A 14,078-nucleotide genomic window follows, 5' to 3' on the forward strand; every position below is an offset into this window, starting at 1 on the left:
GGAATTCATTTCTGTTTCAGTAAATATCCAACTGTATAATTTTAAGTGGCCACAGAGCATTCCCTTGCATGAAACTTACCTATCCCCCTGTCTTTGGGTAATTAGGATGTCCTTTGCCCTTTAATATCAAGTGTTTCCTAAGTATGCTTGACCCGGTTTTTGCAAGATCTTTTTGCACAATCGCCCAGTTTGGCAACTAAATGGAATGCTAACAAGTACAGCTGGTGAGGCAAAGGGTGTAAACACTGATAAGACCTGCACCTTTCACTCATTTCCCTCCCAGTAGGTAATAACGATTTCATTCCCACCTACCAGTGTCAAAGACAGTCTGTTTCCCTCTCCTCAGAGTACTGCTTTTTTTTTTTTTGTCTAACCTCTTCCTAATCTGAAAATAGCACTAGTGGGGTCCAACTTTTGGTTTCCTGGCTATTTGTATCTCTTCTTTTGTAAATCATGGATTTCCTTTGGTAAGTCTCAGATCACTTCAACTCTTCTGGCCTAAGAGAGGAGAATATTATCTCAGGCCACTCATTAAATTATTAATTTGAACACTACCTTCACATTATAGTCACTGGGGTCTGTTTCTAGACTTTTTTTTTTTGAAAGGAATGTTGAGACTATTTGCACCCAGTGACAAGAGCTCTGACAGATAACTGTCCCATCTACATAGACACTGATATTTTAAAAATGACAGTAGTAACTCATGTCCATTCTAGAAAACACAGAAAACTCACAAAACATAAATAAAAGTCATTTAGAATACTACCACACACTGAGAACCAATGTGAAAATTTTAATCTAATTAATGTAATTAAGAGGGACAATGCTGAAATCAGACGGCCTAGCTGTGAATGCCTGCTGTCTGCCACTATTTACTGGCTCTTGGCCACTGACCTACCTTCATCAATCTTTGGTTTCTTCATTTGTAAAACAGGGTCAATGAGAGTATCTACTTCATGGGAGTGCTTGATTTAAACAAGGAGATAGAAGTAAAGTATTTGGCACTGTTTCTGGCATAAAGAAAGAACTAAAAGATGTTTGCTACTATTGTTACCATTAGGTGGTGAGAATGGAAGGAGATACACTGTTTTGTAACCTGCCCTTTTAATGTAACAGTATAAACACTTCCCCATATGAGTAAATTTCCTTCTGCGTTATTTCAATTCAAACTTAGAGAGACTGAGTAAGATTTTTAATTTAATATCTTTAAAATTCTAATTCTCTACAATAAACCTGTATTTTGTTGTTATTGTTTCTAGACTAATCCCTTATAATGATCTGCTTATTCTGACTTCAGTAGTACCACATTGTTTCAATACTGCATCCTTTTAATAAATGCATACATTTTAATGTAAAGCAAAGTCTCATCATTTTTTTTCCCAGAAGTTTCTTGGCTACTTGAATCAACATTCTTTTTTGATATAAACTTCCATTTTGTTTAGGTCGCAAAACAAAAAAGTCCCTCTGTGACTTTTTCTTGTATTTTTTTGTTTGTTTGTTTTAAGTAGGCTCCACACCCAGCATGGAGTCCAAAGTGGGGCTTGAACATCAAGACCTGAACTGAGCTCAAGCATCAGACGCTTAACCAACTGAGCCACCCAGGAGCCCACACTCTATGATTTTTACTAATAAAAATTCTTAAAACTATAGGTTAATGAGGGGAGGAGTACTTCTTTACAAAATTTAATCTATTTATTCAACTCTTTTATTAACCTATGCAAAACTTTACAGTTTTTCTATAGAATTTACACATTCAAATTTGTTTTGATTAAAAAGAAAATTGGTGGATGACCACTGATTCCGTACGTATTTGTTGAGCATCTACTACATTCCACGCACTGCTCAGTGGTCTTCAACACCAAAAATGACCCCCGTCCTTCCATATGAAGATTATAGTTCAGGGGTGCCTGGGTGGCTCAGTCCGTTAAGTGTCTGCCTTCGGCTCAGGTCATGATCTCAGGGTCATGATGCAGGATCGAGTCCTGCATCAGTCTCCTTGCTCAGGGGGAGCCTGCTTCTCCCTCTGCCTGCCACTCTCCCTGCTTGCGCTCTCTTTCGCTCTCTCTGGCAAATAAGTAAAAATAAAATCTTAAAATTAAGAAAAAAAATTTTTTTGTTAAAAAGATTATAGTTCAGTGAGGGAAACCAACAGTAATCAAAATCACACAGAAATGTCACGTCACAGCAGCTTCGAGAACTTACAGCTAGAGCACAGTCAGGGGAAGCAATAGGCAGGGACAGTTTCTCAGCTCATTCTGATAGAGTTCACCTGTTGGAGGAACACTTCTGATTCCCACTGTAAAAACAGGGAAACTGAGGCCGAGAGGCTAAGTGACTTGCCCATGGCTACCCTCTGGCAAAAGCAGTGCAGGTGGGATTTGAGTCCAGGCAGTCTAGTTCTGGATCTGTGCCGGAGACAGTGAAGGGAGACCAGAGGGAAGTTTCAGATTTAAAAAGTTGAAGGTCCACGGGCAGCCGGCAGGATGGGCAGAGCAGTCCAGACAGAAAGAGAGCACACTGTAAATCTTCTGTTTTAACTGGCTAGAGCTCCATATTTTATCTAGCCACATTACTGAATTCTTAATAGCTCTATTAATGCTTCCATTTATTTGGCAGATAACTGGATCATCTACATGTAATGATATCTAGGTCTTTTTAATATTTATACTCATTTAGCATCTTACTTTACTAGATAAAACCTCCAAAAAAGTGCTCAATACTAGTACTCCTGCTTATTCCTGACATTAGTACTTCACTGAATGACCCAGAATTCCCTCAAGTTTTAATGATAAGACTTTTCATTCAAGCATCCAGTGGGAAGATGCTCTATATGGCTATGGGTTAACATTGATATATTTTACCATATAAAGGAAGGGTTCTCCTATTCTTTGTTTTATCAAAGATTTTAAATCAGGAAAGCTGGCTGAACTTTCTCAAGTGCTTTTGGAAATTTCTTTATGATAATCATATGATTTTTCTCCTTTGACCTGTTAAGGTGATTAATTTGATTTAAAAAAAAAAAGTTGAGCCATCTTTATACTTCTCAAATAAATTCTAACTGGCCAAGGCACATCGTTACTTTACTTGATAGCTGGCTTTGGCTTATTAATATTTTACTTAGGATTTATAACTATTTTATAGCTTTCTTCCCACCCCCTCACAAATATATTAAATTCTGGCATCAGTATTTTTTGCTGGTTTGGTAGGATCTGTGAGAGAAAACCGGTTTGTTATACTATACCCAGAGTTGTCTGGAACAGAAGGTTAAATTTGTTCTTCAATCTAAAATTGTTTAGCTCACTATGGCATTGATTACTTTACAATAACAACCCAACCATCCGTATTTGGATGGTATAAATTTCCACAAAGTCAGGAAAACTTTGTTTTCCTCCTCAATCAGATAATGCAAGTAATATTTATTTTATATATTTTTAAAGATTTTATTTGAGAGAAAGACAGAGAGAGCATGAATGGGGAGGAGGGTCAGAAGGACAGGGAGAAGGAGACACCACCCCCCACCCCACCCCAGCTGAGCAGGAGCCCGACGTGGGGCTCGACCCCAGGACCCTGGGATGATGACCTGAACTGAAGGCAGATGCTTTATCGACTGAGACACCCAGGTGCCCCACAAGTAAAATTTCAAGATAATTACTATAGGAATAGTCTCAAAACACAATACAGATTCTTATCTTTCTCTTCTAGATCATCTTCTCAAACATTTATTGATTGATTCATATTTTCATCTTACTAGCAGGAATTTTACCACATTTGTGTCTTAATTCTCATGGCCTCTGCAACTGTCCACACGGCCCCTCATTCCTAATGTACATTTGCCTCTGCTCACCTGTTTATGTGTTAGCTGCGCAGGTTGATGTATTTCAGTCTTTTTTAAAACACCAACTGTTGGATCTATTTATCGATTCTACTGTTGTTTCTCATTCATGTGTTCTGGCTTTGTTCTAGGCATTACCTCCAATTTCCCTTATTTCCTTTTCTTGTTGCTCAAGCTTAGTTTCCAGGTCATTCATTCCCTGTCTTCTTTAATACGAGGAAGCCATCAAAGGCTTAAGCAGAAGAAAGATGACGGACAGTTGTGCGAGGAGAGAAGAGCCGGAAGACGAGAGGAGAGAGACCACGTGGGAAGCCGCAGCTCGATAAAAAAGGGGAAAAGTCCAAACAGAGGCAGAGACTCCTGGGTTGAAATGGAGGGTCAGACTCCAAAAAGGTATATGAAGTAGAAAAAGACAGGGCTGTGAGGAAAATCAGGCATGGAAAGAGGACAAAGGCACTGGTTTTCAGTTTGTGCAGCAACACAAGATGCGGGGCCATTAACCAAATTGGGAAGTTTAGGAAAAGAAGGGTTCCCGAGGGCGGTCAAGAGCCCAGTACCCAGGAGATACTCAACCAGCTGTCACGCATGGACTTGGGAAATTCCAGAGAAAGGTCAGAGCTACAGGTACGAATCTGACCATCACTAACTTAACAATGGATGAGTAAACAGGGGACGGAGGTAGGATCTCCAGGACAACTCGGGAAGCTTAAGTTTAACAAGAAAAATAAAGCTGACCCTGGTGGTATTGAAGAGGACAAGGGGAAATCAACTTGGTAATTTGCCTTTTCTTCCTAAAGAACTATCTGAAGAACATTTCTTTGAATTGTCTTACATCTTTGCCATACAGCTATATACACAGAGTTATTACGGTGAGTTTCATGTTCCATTACACTCCCTGACCCCTAAAGTCAAATATTTGTTTCTTCTCCTTTTTCTTGATGAGCCTTGCTAGATAATTGTCTTGCTGTTACCAGTATTTTCAAAGAACCAGCTCTTATCGTGAAATCTAATTAAATGTGAAGTCAGGGGAAGAGTAGTTAGTTTGGAGGCAAAGCGCGAGAGCCGTTCAGGGCGTGGGCTGTGGAGCCAGACTGACCCCCATCAGACGCCTCACCGGCTGGCTGACTGCGCAAGTCCTCGTGTATCTCTTAGTCTGTCTCCTCATTCGTAAAACAGCTACCACCACACACCCTCCCGGGGCTCTTGTGAGGAGGGATATGGGGCCTACAATTCACAGGAAAGGGTTGGGTTTGAACGGCATGGGTCCTCTTACACATAGATTTTTAAAATAAATACGGTATACTACTATAAAGGTATTTTCTCTTCCATATGATTTTCTTAACCACGTTTCCTTTTCCCTAGCTTATTTCATTCTAAGAATACGGCATATAACGCATATACGAAATATGTGTCCATCAATTACTTGTCATTAGTAAGGCTTCCGATCAACAGTAGGCTATTGGTAGTTAAGTTTTTGGGGATTAGAAGTTGTACATGGATTTCGGATGGTGTGGATTGTGGGGGCAGAGGATTGGTGCCCCTAACCCCCACATTGTTCAAGGGTCCACTGTACGCACATCCAGGCTAAAATTGTTGGGAGGGTTTTCCTGTTCATTTCTTCCTTCTTTCCTTAAGATTATTTTGGTTTTCACAGCACTTTGCAGCTTTCCAAATGCTCTCACAACACTTTCCTTCGGTCCTCCATCCTCTGGGGTAGGCAGAACACGCTTTAGGCTCGTCACACACATGGGGAAATGAGCTCAGTGTGAATGGATGTGTCTAAAGTCACAAGACAAAGAAACTGCAAAGCTGAGCTTGGCCACGTCCGTGCTCTAGGACACCACATCAATAGAGGGGCAGGGTGCACTTGTCACCACCCGTCCTGCCAGTGCCGGGTCCTAGTAAGAGATGGTTCGGGTGGAGCGATGCCACCCAACTTCTTTCTTGTCCTTCCAAACCCCGCAGACAGCTGATTTTAAGCCAGGTTTTGGTGGAGGCACGAGGAGCTGACTGCGGTAGGTTCCAGAAATAACTGGAGACGTGCCGACAGTACATGGAAACATCTCCTTTGCGGAAGGAGAGAGCGCAGAGGCCGCTGGAAGGACAGGTGGTCCCGTCTTCGTTCTGTATTTTTTCTAGTCAGGAGCTATTACAGCCACTTATGCATGCTGAGGGAAGACAGGAGGGAATGAGAGATCTGCCACACAAGAAGGCTACCCGCACGGAGGCTCCAAGGCCGCCACACGGAGACAGGACCAGAAGCAAAAGCTATGGCTAGAGCTATGGGCGGACCGTAGCTAGGATCCTGGGGAAGTTCTCCTCTGACTGCCTCCTTCTCAGTCAAACCAGACGACCTCTCCGCGAGGTGAGGCGACGGTGGCTTTCGAAGTCGCAGGTATTTGTCATACATTCGTGTCGGCAGGTGAAACGGACTGAAAGCTTGTGAACAGCAAACCTAGAGGCACCTCCGGAAGGAGGACGTTTTGCAAGGAACTCGACGGCTGCCAGGCTGCACTCACCCCTTGACCCCTTGCTCTAGTTATAAAAGTGTGCCAAGTTCACCTGAAACGAGGATGACTGGGCCCTTCCCATGGATAGGCCAGAACTTGGAAGTCAGGCAATTCTAGTCCAAGCTGTAGGGTGGCCAGGGGAGAGCACTGAGCATTACCGCGGCTGGGGGAGCAACCCGGAAGGCCATGCAGCTGCTCGGCCTCATCAATATGCTGCCTTTTGCTTTTATCAATTTCTGCATTTGTAAGACAACCACTGTTGAGGACCTCGTACGTCACATTGGTGGATGGTCCCGAATAATAAGTTTCTTTTAGAATGTAATAACAGGAAAAGGAGGAGGAAGAAAACTTCTCCTCCTCTGAATTCATACACTTCTTTTGCTCTAACAATATATTATTCTTCTGTACCTGACATGTGTTACCATTAAACAACATGAAAATAGAGGCTGTCCTCTGGGAATTAGATTATAAGGTCAACATACAATTAATCCATTAGAACAAAGATCTGCGAAGGCCACCTTAAAGAGACAGAATGGCTTTCTAACCAAGCATGAATATAATCTGATCAAAGCCGCATTAACCCACACAAAAGTATTAACACACGTAAAGAATGTATACAACCAAAACAAAAGGAGCTGGCCAGCTGCGCAGAATGGAAAAAGAGGCAGGGAAGCAAATGATGTGGCACCAATCCAAGAACAGAACCACACGGGGGTGCTGGAGCCAGCAAAGCGAGCAGCCAGCCTTAGCCGCGAAGGCTACTCACTTAGCCCAGGGTTGTAGCATGGACTGAAGACACAGCAGATGTTCCAAGTGACACATACTTTTAAGAGCCAAACACTTTTTCATAAACCTACACATGCTCTCAAATAGCATCAACTCTACTGGGAAAGCTGAAGCAAATCTACGCAACGATGGGAACCCTTAGCGAAAAGGGAACAGTCACTTTGAAGACTTTATTTATTTATCTCAGAGAGACAGAAAGAGAGTGAGAGCACGTACCCGTGAACGGGGATGGGGCAGGGGAGAGGCAGAGGGAGAGACAAGCAAACTCCCCACTAAGCAGGGAGCCCCATGCAGGGCTCGATCTAGATCCCGGACCCTAGGATCAGGACCTGAGCCGAGAGCAGATGCTTAACTGACTGAGCCTCCTAGGTGCCCCCAGAATCACTTTGAACACCCCAAACACAGGCAGCAAAGGTCAAGAGAGAACTCAACTGCTCCTCCACGTACAAGAGGCAGACCAGCTGACCCAGGACTTCTGGATGTCTATGTACAGAACACCAGCACCTGCCTGGTGCAAATCCACTGTGCTGGTACCTGAGCCAGAAATCAAGTCGTACCAAATTATCTCCAAATGCAACAAAGGTAACGTGGCATGAGACTTTATTAGCAAGCTTAAAACCAGCTATCGGTTATGTATTTGGGGTTCTTTCTAGTTACACAAGTTGCTCGGTTTGTGAGAAGTCATGAAGCAAACACCAGTGACACATGTGTCTGCCTATATGTCACAATCCAACAAAAGGTAAAAATTTAAAAAAAAAGAAGGTCACAGAGGAAAATCTTAGCATTAATGCAAAGTGAAAAGTATTAAAATGCTGCTACTTCAACAAGTTTTGCACTTATTCTATCTGCAAGATAACAAGCCCCAACAAAAGATAAGATGGTCCTTAAAACACCACATTGTGAAAAGGAGAAGCTTCAAAAGTCAGTTGGCCACGTATTTGGGGAGTGCAGCGAAGCCAAGCCGTGTCTACGTGCTACAGAACTTCTTGAAAAGTCTGTACGCACAAAGTGTCCTGCCACTTCCTGTAGGCATAGGCCACACAGGGCAGGTTCTGAAACCCAGCTTTTGCCCTACTCCAGACCAGGGCAGAACACAAACCCTCAGTAACCAAAGCTGAATGTCTACCAGCCTACAGACCTTTTAAAAGGTAAATGTAATTCTTAACTACAACAGATCTGTTTGAGAACGTTAATGAATATGCAAATGCCACAGCGATCATCTTCATAGGGTTCATGCTCCGAAAAGCAGCTCTTCAAGGAGAAACTTTCTGAAAGATGCTGTTCAGGTAGGAAAACAGGCAAGCCTCCTCCAGACAACACCACAGGCCCCAGGGCTGGGGGATAGAAATCTCTTTACCTCTCTATCTATGCCTTGGTCTCTGTACTCAAAATAAGCTGCTTACCTTATACTGGCAAATTCACTTATGTATACCTTAAAAAATAAAATGGAAGAGATCTGCCACAAAACTATATACAATAACATAAAAAAAATCAAGGCCAAGAGAAAAAGAATCAAGCAAATATAACAGTAAGGGTTACCACAGTTACCATGACTGAGCATAAAATTTGGTCCTTGACTTCCTCATAGCCAGAACCAAAAAGGAAATAACTCTCATTATAAAAGTGTCCCTCTACTGATTCCCTGCCACTTCAAAGGCACAGCAATGATTTAGACGCGGTGAGCAATAAGACTGATGGCATCTATTTAAATAGCTGATTCCTCCATTAGGAAAGATACATAAACAATCTTTAAGTCTTCTTGTCTAACACACAGTGAGGTTTGTACCTACTTCCTTATTTTTCTGGCAGTTAACACCTCCTGAATCAGGCACAAATGCTCCTTTCTTCACAAAGAACTGTGGGAAAATAAGCTCAAATCTTGCATTATTAATTTCCATGAACTAAAAAAAAATGACTTCCAGTTGTAAATGAATCATTGAAATTGATCGAGGCATTAGGCACAGGTTGGTGCTAATCCTAGATGATGGCAGCCATTTCAGAAGCACCCTAAAAAGACAACGAGTACAAGGACTACCTCACTTCGGAGCAGACAAAAGTCTTAAGAAGGCAGTAAAAAGAAAAGAAAAAAAAATCACAAAGTCACCGTTCCTATAAATATTCCATTTTCAAAGAAGGAAAATCAAAGTATTCCCGAAACAATTACAAGAAGTACACATGTTTGAACGATTAAAATATATCATAGTCCGTAAAGAGCACGTACACATATCTAATACACAACGAACTCCATCTTCGAACGAGTTGCAGATTAGCTTTGGTAGGAAGAGCAGAGGAGAGAGACGAAGTCTTCAATCCACAGACACATTGCAGTTGATGCTAGACCGTAACTTACCAGATCGACAACACTGGGGTGTCAAAGCTCACTCTGTCCGGGGCTGTGTTCATGCCACCTCACCAGAGGCTTTCCCTGACCCCTTCGAAGAGTTGCACAGTATTTTTTATTGATCAAGGCACTTATCAGTGGGCCTACTACACACTCAGCTCCTCCCCGACCAGAACATAGGCTCCACGCAGGAAAGCTGCTGGCTGTGCTGTATCCCCAGGGTCCAGAACACTGAGTAGCAAGCAGTAGGCACACGGAGAGCTTTCCTGGGAAAGAACAGACCCATGCTAGCTCTGCAGTTCAAAATACTAGGTGCAGTCAAGCATCCTTCCATCTATGTGGATATAAAATTCCAGAAAAGTTATTTAAGAGTTAACTTTCAACAAAGGTGAAAGGTGTAGGACTTGATCATGAATACTGATAAGAAATTATACTAAGAGGCAAATATTACTGAGGAAATAACACACAAACGGTCAGGAGGCCAGGTTCAAACCCTGACTCTACGATCTACCATAGAACCGTCCCTAATTTCTTTCTGCTTCAGTTTCTCCTTAGGTAAAATGGGGATAAAAACGGTACCAGCAGCCGTGTTGAGTATTAAATAAGAATGTACACAGTGTTTACAGATATGAAACCTGGTGAAAAATTGGGGGGAAACTTCTGTCCTTTTTTCTTCCCACAATTCCAAACTACAAAGGGGCAACGGTAACAAGGAAGGGAAATTTCATTTTTATTTTAAAAATATGGGGACGCTTGGGTGGCTCAGTCAGTTAGGCATCTGCCTTGGACTCAGGTCATGAACGCAGGGTCCGGGGATCGAGCCCACATCGGGCTCCCTGCTCAGCAAGGAGTCTGCTTCTCCCTCTGCTCCTCCCCCTGCTTGTTCTCTCTCTCTGAAAAATAAACAAATAAAATCTTTTTAAAAAAGAAAAAAACATGGACATTACAGTGCTCCCTCTTTTTAAAAGATTATTTTTCCCACAGGAAAACAGTGAGATGATCTGATGTCTGTGGTTACACGTGCCTTTCAAGCAAAATACAAAAATTGTGCTGGAAGTGAAAGTTGAAAGGGGCCTGGGAACAGCAAAGTCAGGCTGAGACCCCTGAAACCTGGCTCATCCATGCTTGTCTCTGCAGCTGGACCTCAGGGAAGGCCGGTCCCCTGAGCATAAGGTTGCTCCCGGGGCACTGGATTCCACTTGACGGTGGTCCACATAGCACAGCCATTGCCAGTGCTGTGTTCAGACCTATGGGCTCCCACCAGCTGTTGCCTTTGGCTCTATAATCACTGGGGGTTCTGTCTTAAGAGAACACCCATACAGCTCATCAGAAGGTGTGCAGGCTTAGACCCAAGCAGGCATCCATTCAACCATCTGAATCCAAATGCTGTGGGAAGGTTTCTCAAAAGTGGCTTCTGTGTCTGTCCCCTGTACAGGAACTGGCTTGATATGGACAAACTTGTGACTGCAAAGGGCAGCAAGGGATGATGATAAGATTAACAGACAGCGAGGCTCCGAAAAACTGGCTCCTTCTGGATCCTGGCACTTATCTAGTTCCTCATGTTGATCCGAAGGGGCCTCTGGATTCAGAACATGAGCCCCTAAGTTACGATATGGTTAGCTGTAAATCCTGAATTTGTTCCTACATCTGTTCTTGTTAGGACAGTGAGGGACTGGGGGCAGGTTTCACAGGGTCCAGCTTCTAGCCTCTTGTCAAGATGAGGAGGGAGGAATGAGAGACACTCTAGGGACTGCCACCACTACAGAGACAGCTTCTGTCACGTACTGCAGCCAGTAAAGCTAAGAGAAAGAGCTGGAGTGCCAAGGAGCATCAGCAGTTGCCTTCGGGAATGATTAACTGGGGCTAACGGCAGCGGCCAAACCACTTCAGCACATGTCAGCGGCTCCAGGACACTGATGTCAGCCCAGGGGCGGCTGGCTCAAAGACTCATGCCACACATTTGCAACAGCACATTTGTAATTCCAAACGATGAAAATAAGTAGTACGTGGGGGAAATAAATAGAAAGTTGAAACATGAATAAATTATGCTTAAAACCTCATAGCAGAGTGTCCGTCCTCTGAAGCAGAGAACACCAAGTGATGGTTTCCACATAGGAGAGAATTGTTAGAATGGGAAGAAGAATTCCTCCAAATGCCTAGTTCATGAAAACCTATACAATCTAGGGGGAAAAGCAAAATACAGGTCAAAGTTGGCTCAAATAAGGACTCAAATCCTGGCATAAGCCTGATCAGAGTGAAATGAGCCACCTAGGTTAAGAAGATGAAGCAATTTCATCACAGAAATCGATTTTCATCTTCCATTGCCTAGAATCTGGGTCTCCCTGAGCCAGTGAGCACCACCACAGGACTACAGAAAGGAAAGGAAAAATGAAGACTTAACAGAACAGCGTACTGTACGCTAGCGAATTCTACAGCTGTGGTTTCCTACCTGTAACCACTTAGTGCCTAAGACAAAGTTTCATCTGGAGCCTGCCCACCTGGGCCCCTCCCTTTACAGCTATGGGGGCTCAGGAAAATGCTGATTTCACTGTGTCTTAGGTTCCCCATCTGAGGAAAAGGAGCTACCATCCAATGAGGTAGTGGCTGGGGTGCGGACAGATTTAAGAGAACAGGCTAACCAACCAAAAGCTAAACCTGATAGAAATGCCCAGCAGGGGCGCCTGGGTGGCTCAGTGGGTTAAGCCTCTGCCTTTGGCTCTCTGCTCAGCAGGGAACCTGCTTCCCCCTCTGCCTGCCTCTCTGCCTACTTGTCATCTCTCTCTCTCTCTGTCAAGTAAATAAATAAAATCTTTAAAAAAAAAAAAAAAAAAGAAAAGAAAGAAAGAAATGCCCAGCATACAGCAAGCACTCCATATATGTTGGCTCTTTCTGACTTTCCTCAGAGCCCTCTTGTGAAGAAAATGAAACCATGTAATTAGGTAACAGGGTCTTCAATTTAGAGAGGTGGCAATTTTGCAAAGACAAGCAATTAACTTACACAGAGTCACAGAAAGCGACAGAGGTACAAAAGCCATTCTTTTCCCACGCTACAATGTTGGCTGTGTTCTGTATGCCGTTACTAGCCAAGGCCCACCACAAAATAAAGTCACATACCTTCCAGTGAGTGACACTTCCTTAAGGGAGTCAGATTGTGCTTAAAGGAAATCAGAGTGTGCTAATCTTGACATTTCATCTCAACTAAAAATTACTTATTGTCTTCCGAGCTACACAATAGTAAAGAACCCTGCCATCGGACCATAAAAGCAACCAGCCAGCTTTTAGGGAGTTCAGTAGCCCCAGACCTTTCAAAACCAAGTCTTGAGTGAATTCTGGGGAAGAGGAAAGGGACAGGAAGAGAAAAGGGAGGGGAGGGGATTGAAGAATGAAAAGACCCAATGGAAAACCTCAAAACAAAAAACCCCATACACATGCATTTCGCCCCCCAGGCATCTGCTGTGACTTACTAAACTGAGGGCAATAGCGCCCATCTTAATGAATGAGCTGGCCTAGTTCCAATACACACACAGCTCTGCCAGACCCGGGCTCAAGGCCTGCGGGGCCCTTTTTGCCCCCTGGGAGACATCTGACAGGTCACAGGTCAGTCTTAAAGAACCGGAAGCAAGATGTCATCGAGCAGATAAAACGGGCTTGAGTTTTTGTTCCCTTCTTTCTTTCACGCATCAAATTTTAAGAGGTTGTGTTTAATACAAGACATCAACCCAGGAGGTCAGAAAACCTGATTTCCGGCCTAGGACGGGCCAGACATCCCCTCTCCGGGCGCCGGCCCCGGTGCCGTCCCTCCCTCGCTCCCCGGCACCCGCGGGGCCCAGAGCGGGTACCGGGGCTGCCCCGGGCCACTTGCCATCTTCTCTTCACCCTTTCAACAGTTGCTAGGACTCCGGAGAGGCGGCTCCGGCCCCAGGAACAGGCTGTCAGCTCTCTTCTCCACGCACCACCCTCCCCACCGCTACGAGAGGACGGCGCGCAGCGGCGTGGGTGCGAGCGGCGGGAAGCGGCCACGCACGACACCTCGCGGGGCCGGCTCCCGCGGGAGCGCACGCAGCGCCGGCGAGGCCCGGGCGGCCCCGCTCCTCGGCCCCGGGGCCCGCCGTTCCCACGGCCCCGCCGCCCCCGCGGCCCCGGGCGACCCGGACGCCCGCCCGCCGCCGCCGCCCACTCACCGCCGCACTCGACCGAGTACTGGTCGCCCCAGTCCCCGGACTGCGGGCTGCAGCCGCCGCCTGCGGGGGCCTCCTGCTGCTGCCGGTGCTGCAGCTCCTGCTTGAGCAGGGACAGCGGCGAGTAGTGCTCCGTGGCCAGGGTGCCCGGGCACGGCCCGGCGGACAGGACCCCCAGCAGCAGCAGCACCAGGACGCGCCGGGCGGCGTCCGCGGCGGCCACAGCGCCGCCCCAGCAGCAGTAGCAGCGGCAGCAGCCGGCAGGTGCCATCTTTCCTCAAGGCGCATGTGCGGCGGCCCTCGCCGCACGCCGCGGCCTCCCAGCCTTAACCCGCGGTGGGCAGGTGGGCCGTGGCAAGGGGGCGGGCGAGGGGTGTGGCGTTGCCTGCTGGGAGTTGTAGTCTCAGCTCGGCCAGCCGCGAGCCCCCTTT

At 45.3% G+C, this 14,078-nt stretch overlaps 1 protein-coding gene across 4 annotated transcripts in view; it reads right to left on the reverse strand.

Annotated features, from left to right (window-relative positions):
• Positions 1 to 13,991, reverse strand: part of TTC13 (tetratricopeptide repeat domain 13) — a 75,833-nt gene extending 61,842 nt beyond the window's left edge. For 3 of the 4 annotated variants that reach the window (XM_080822628.1, XM_080822626.1, XM_080822625.1), the window contains exon 1: positions 13,651 to 13,989. In XM_080822628.1, coding sequence (XP_080678754.1) covers positions 13,651 to 13,918 — 268 coding nt within the window. In that variant the 5' untranslated portion in view covers positions 13,919 to 13,989. Of the gene's footprint in view, positions 1 to 13,650 lie in introns of all 4 variants that reach the window. The other variant, XM_080822627.1, reaches the window with a different exon arrangement.
• Positions 13,992 to 14,078: the final 87 nt, after the last annotated feature.

Source organism: Martes martes (assembly GCF_963455335.1).
Source record: "Martes martes genome assembly, chromosome: 14".
Lineage (NCBI taxonomy): Eukaryota > Metazoa > Chordata > Mammalia > Carnivora > Mustelidae > Martes > Martes martes.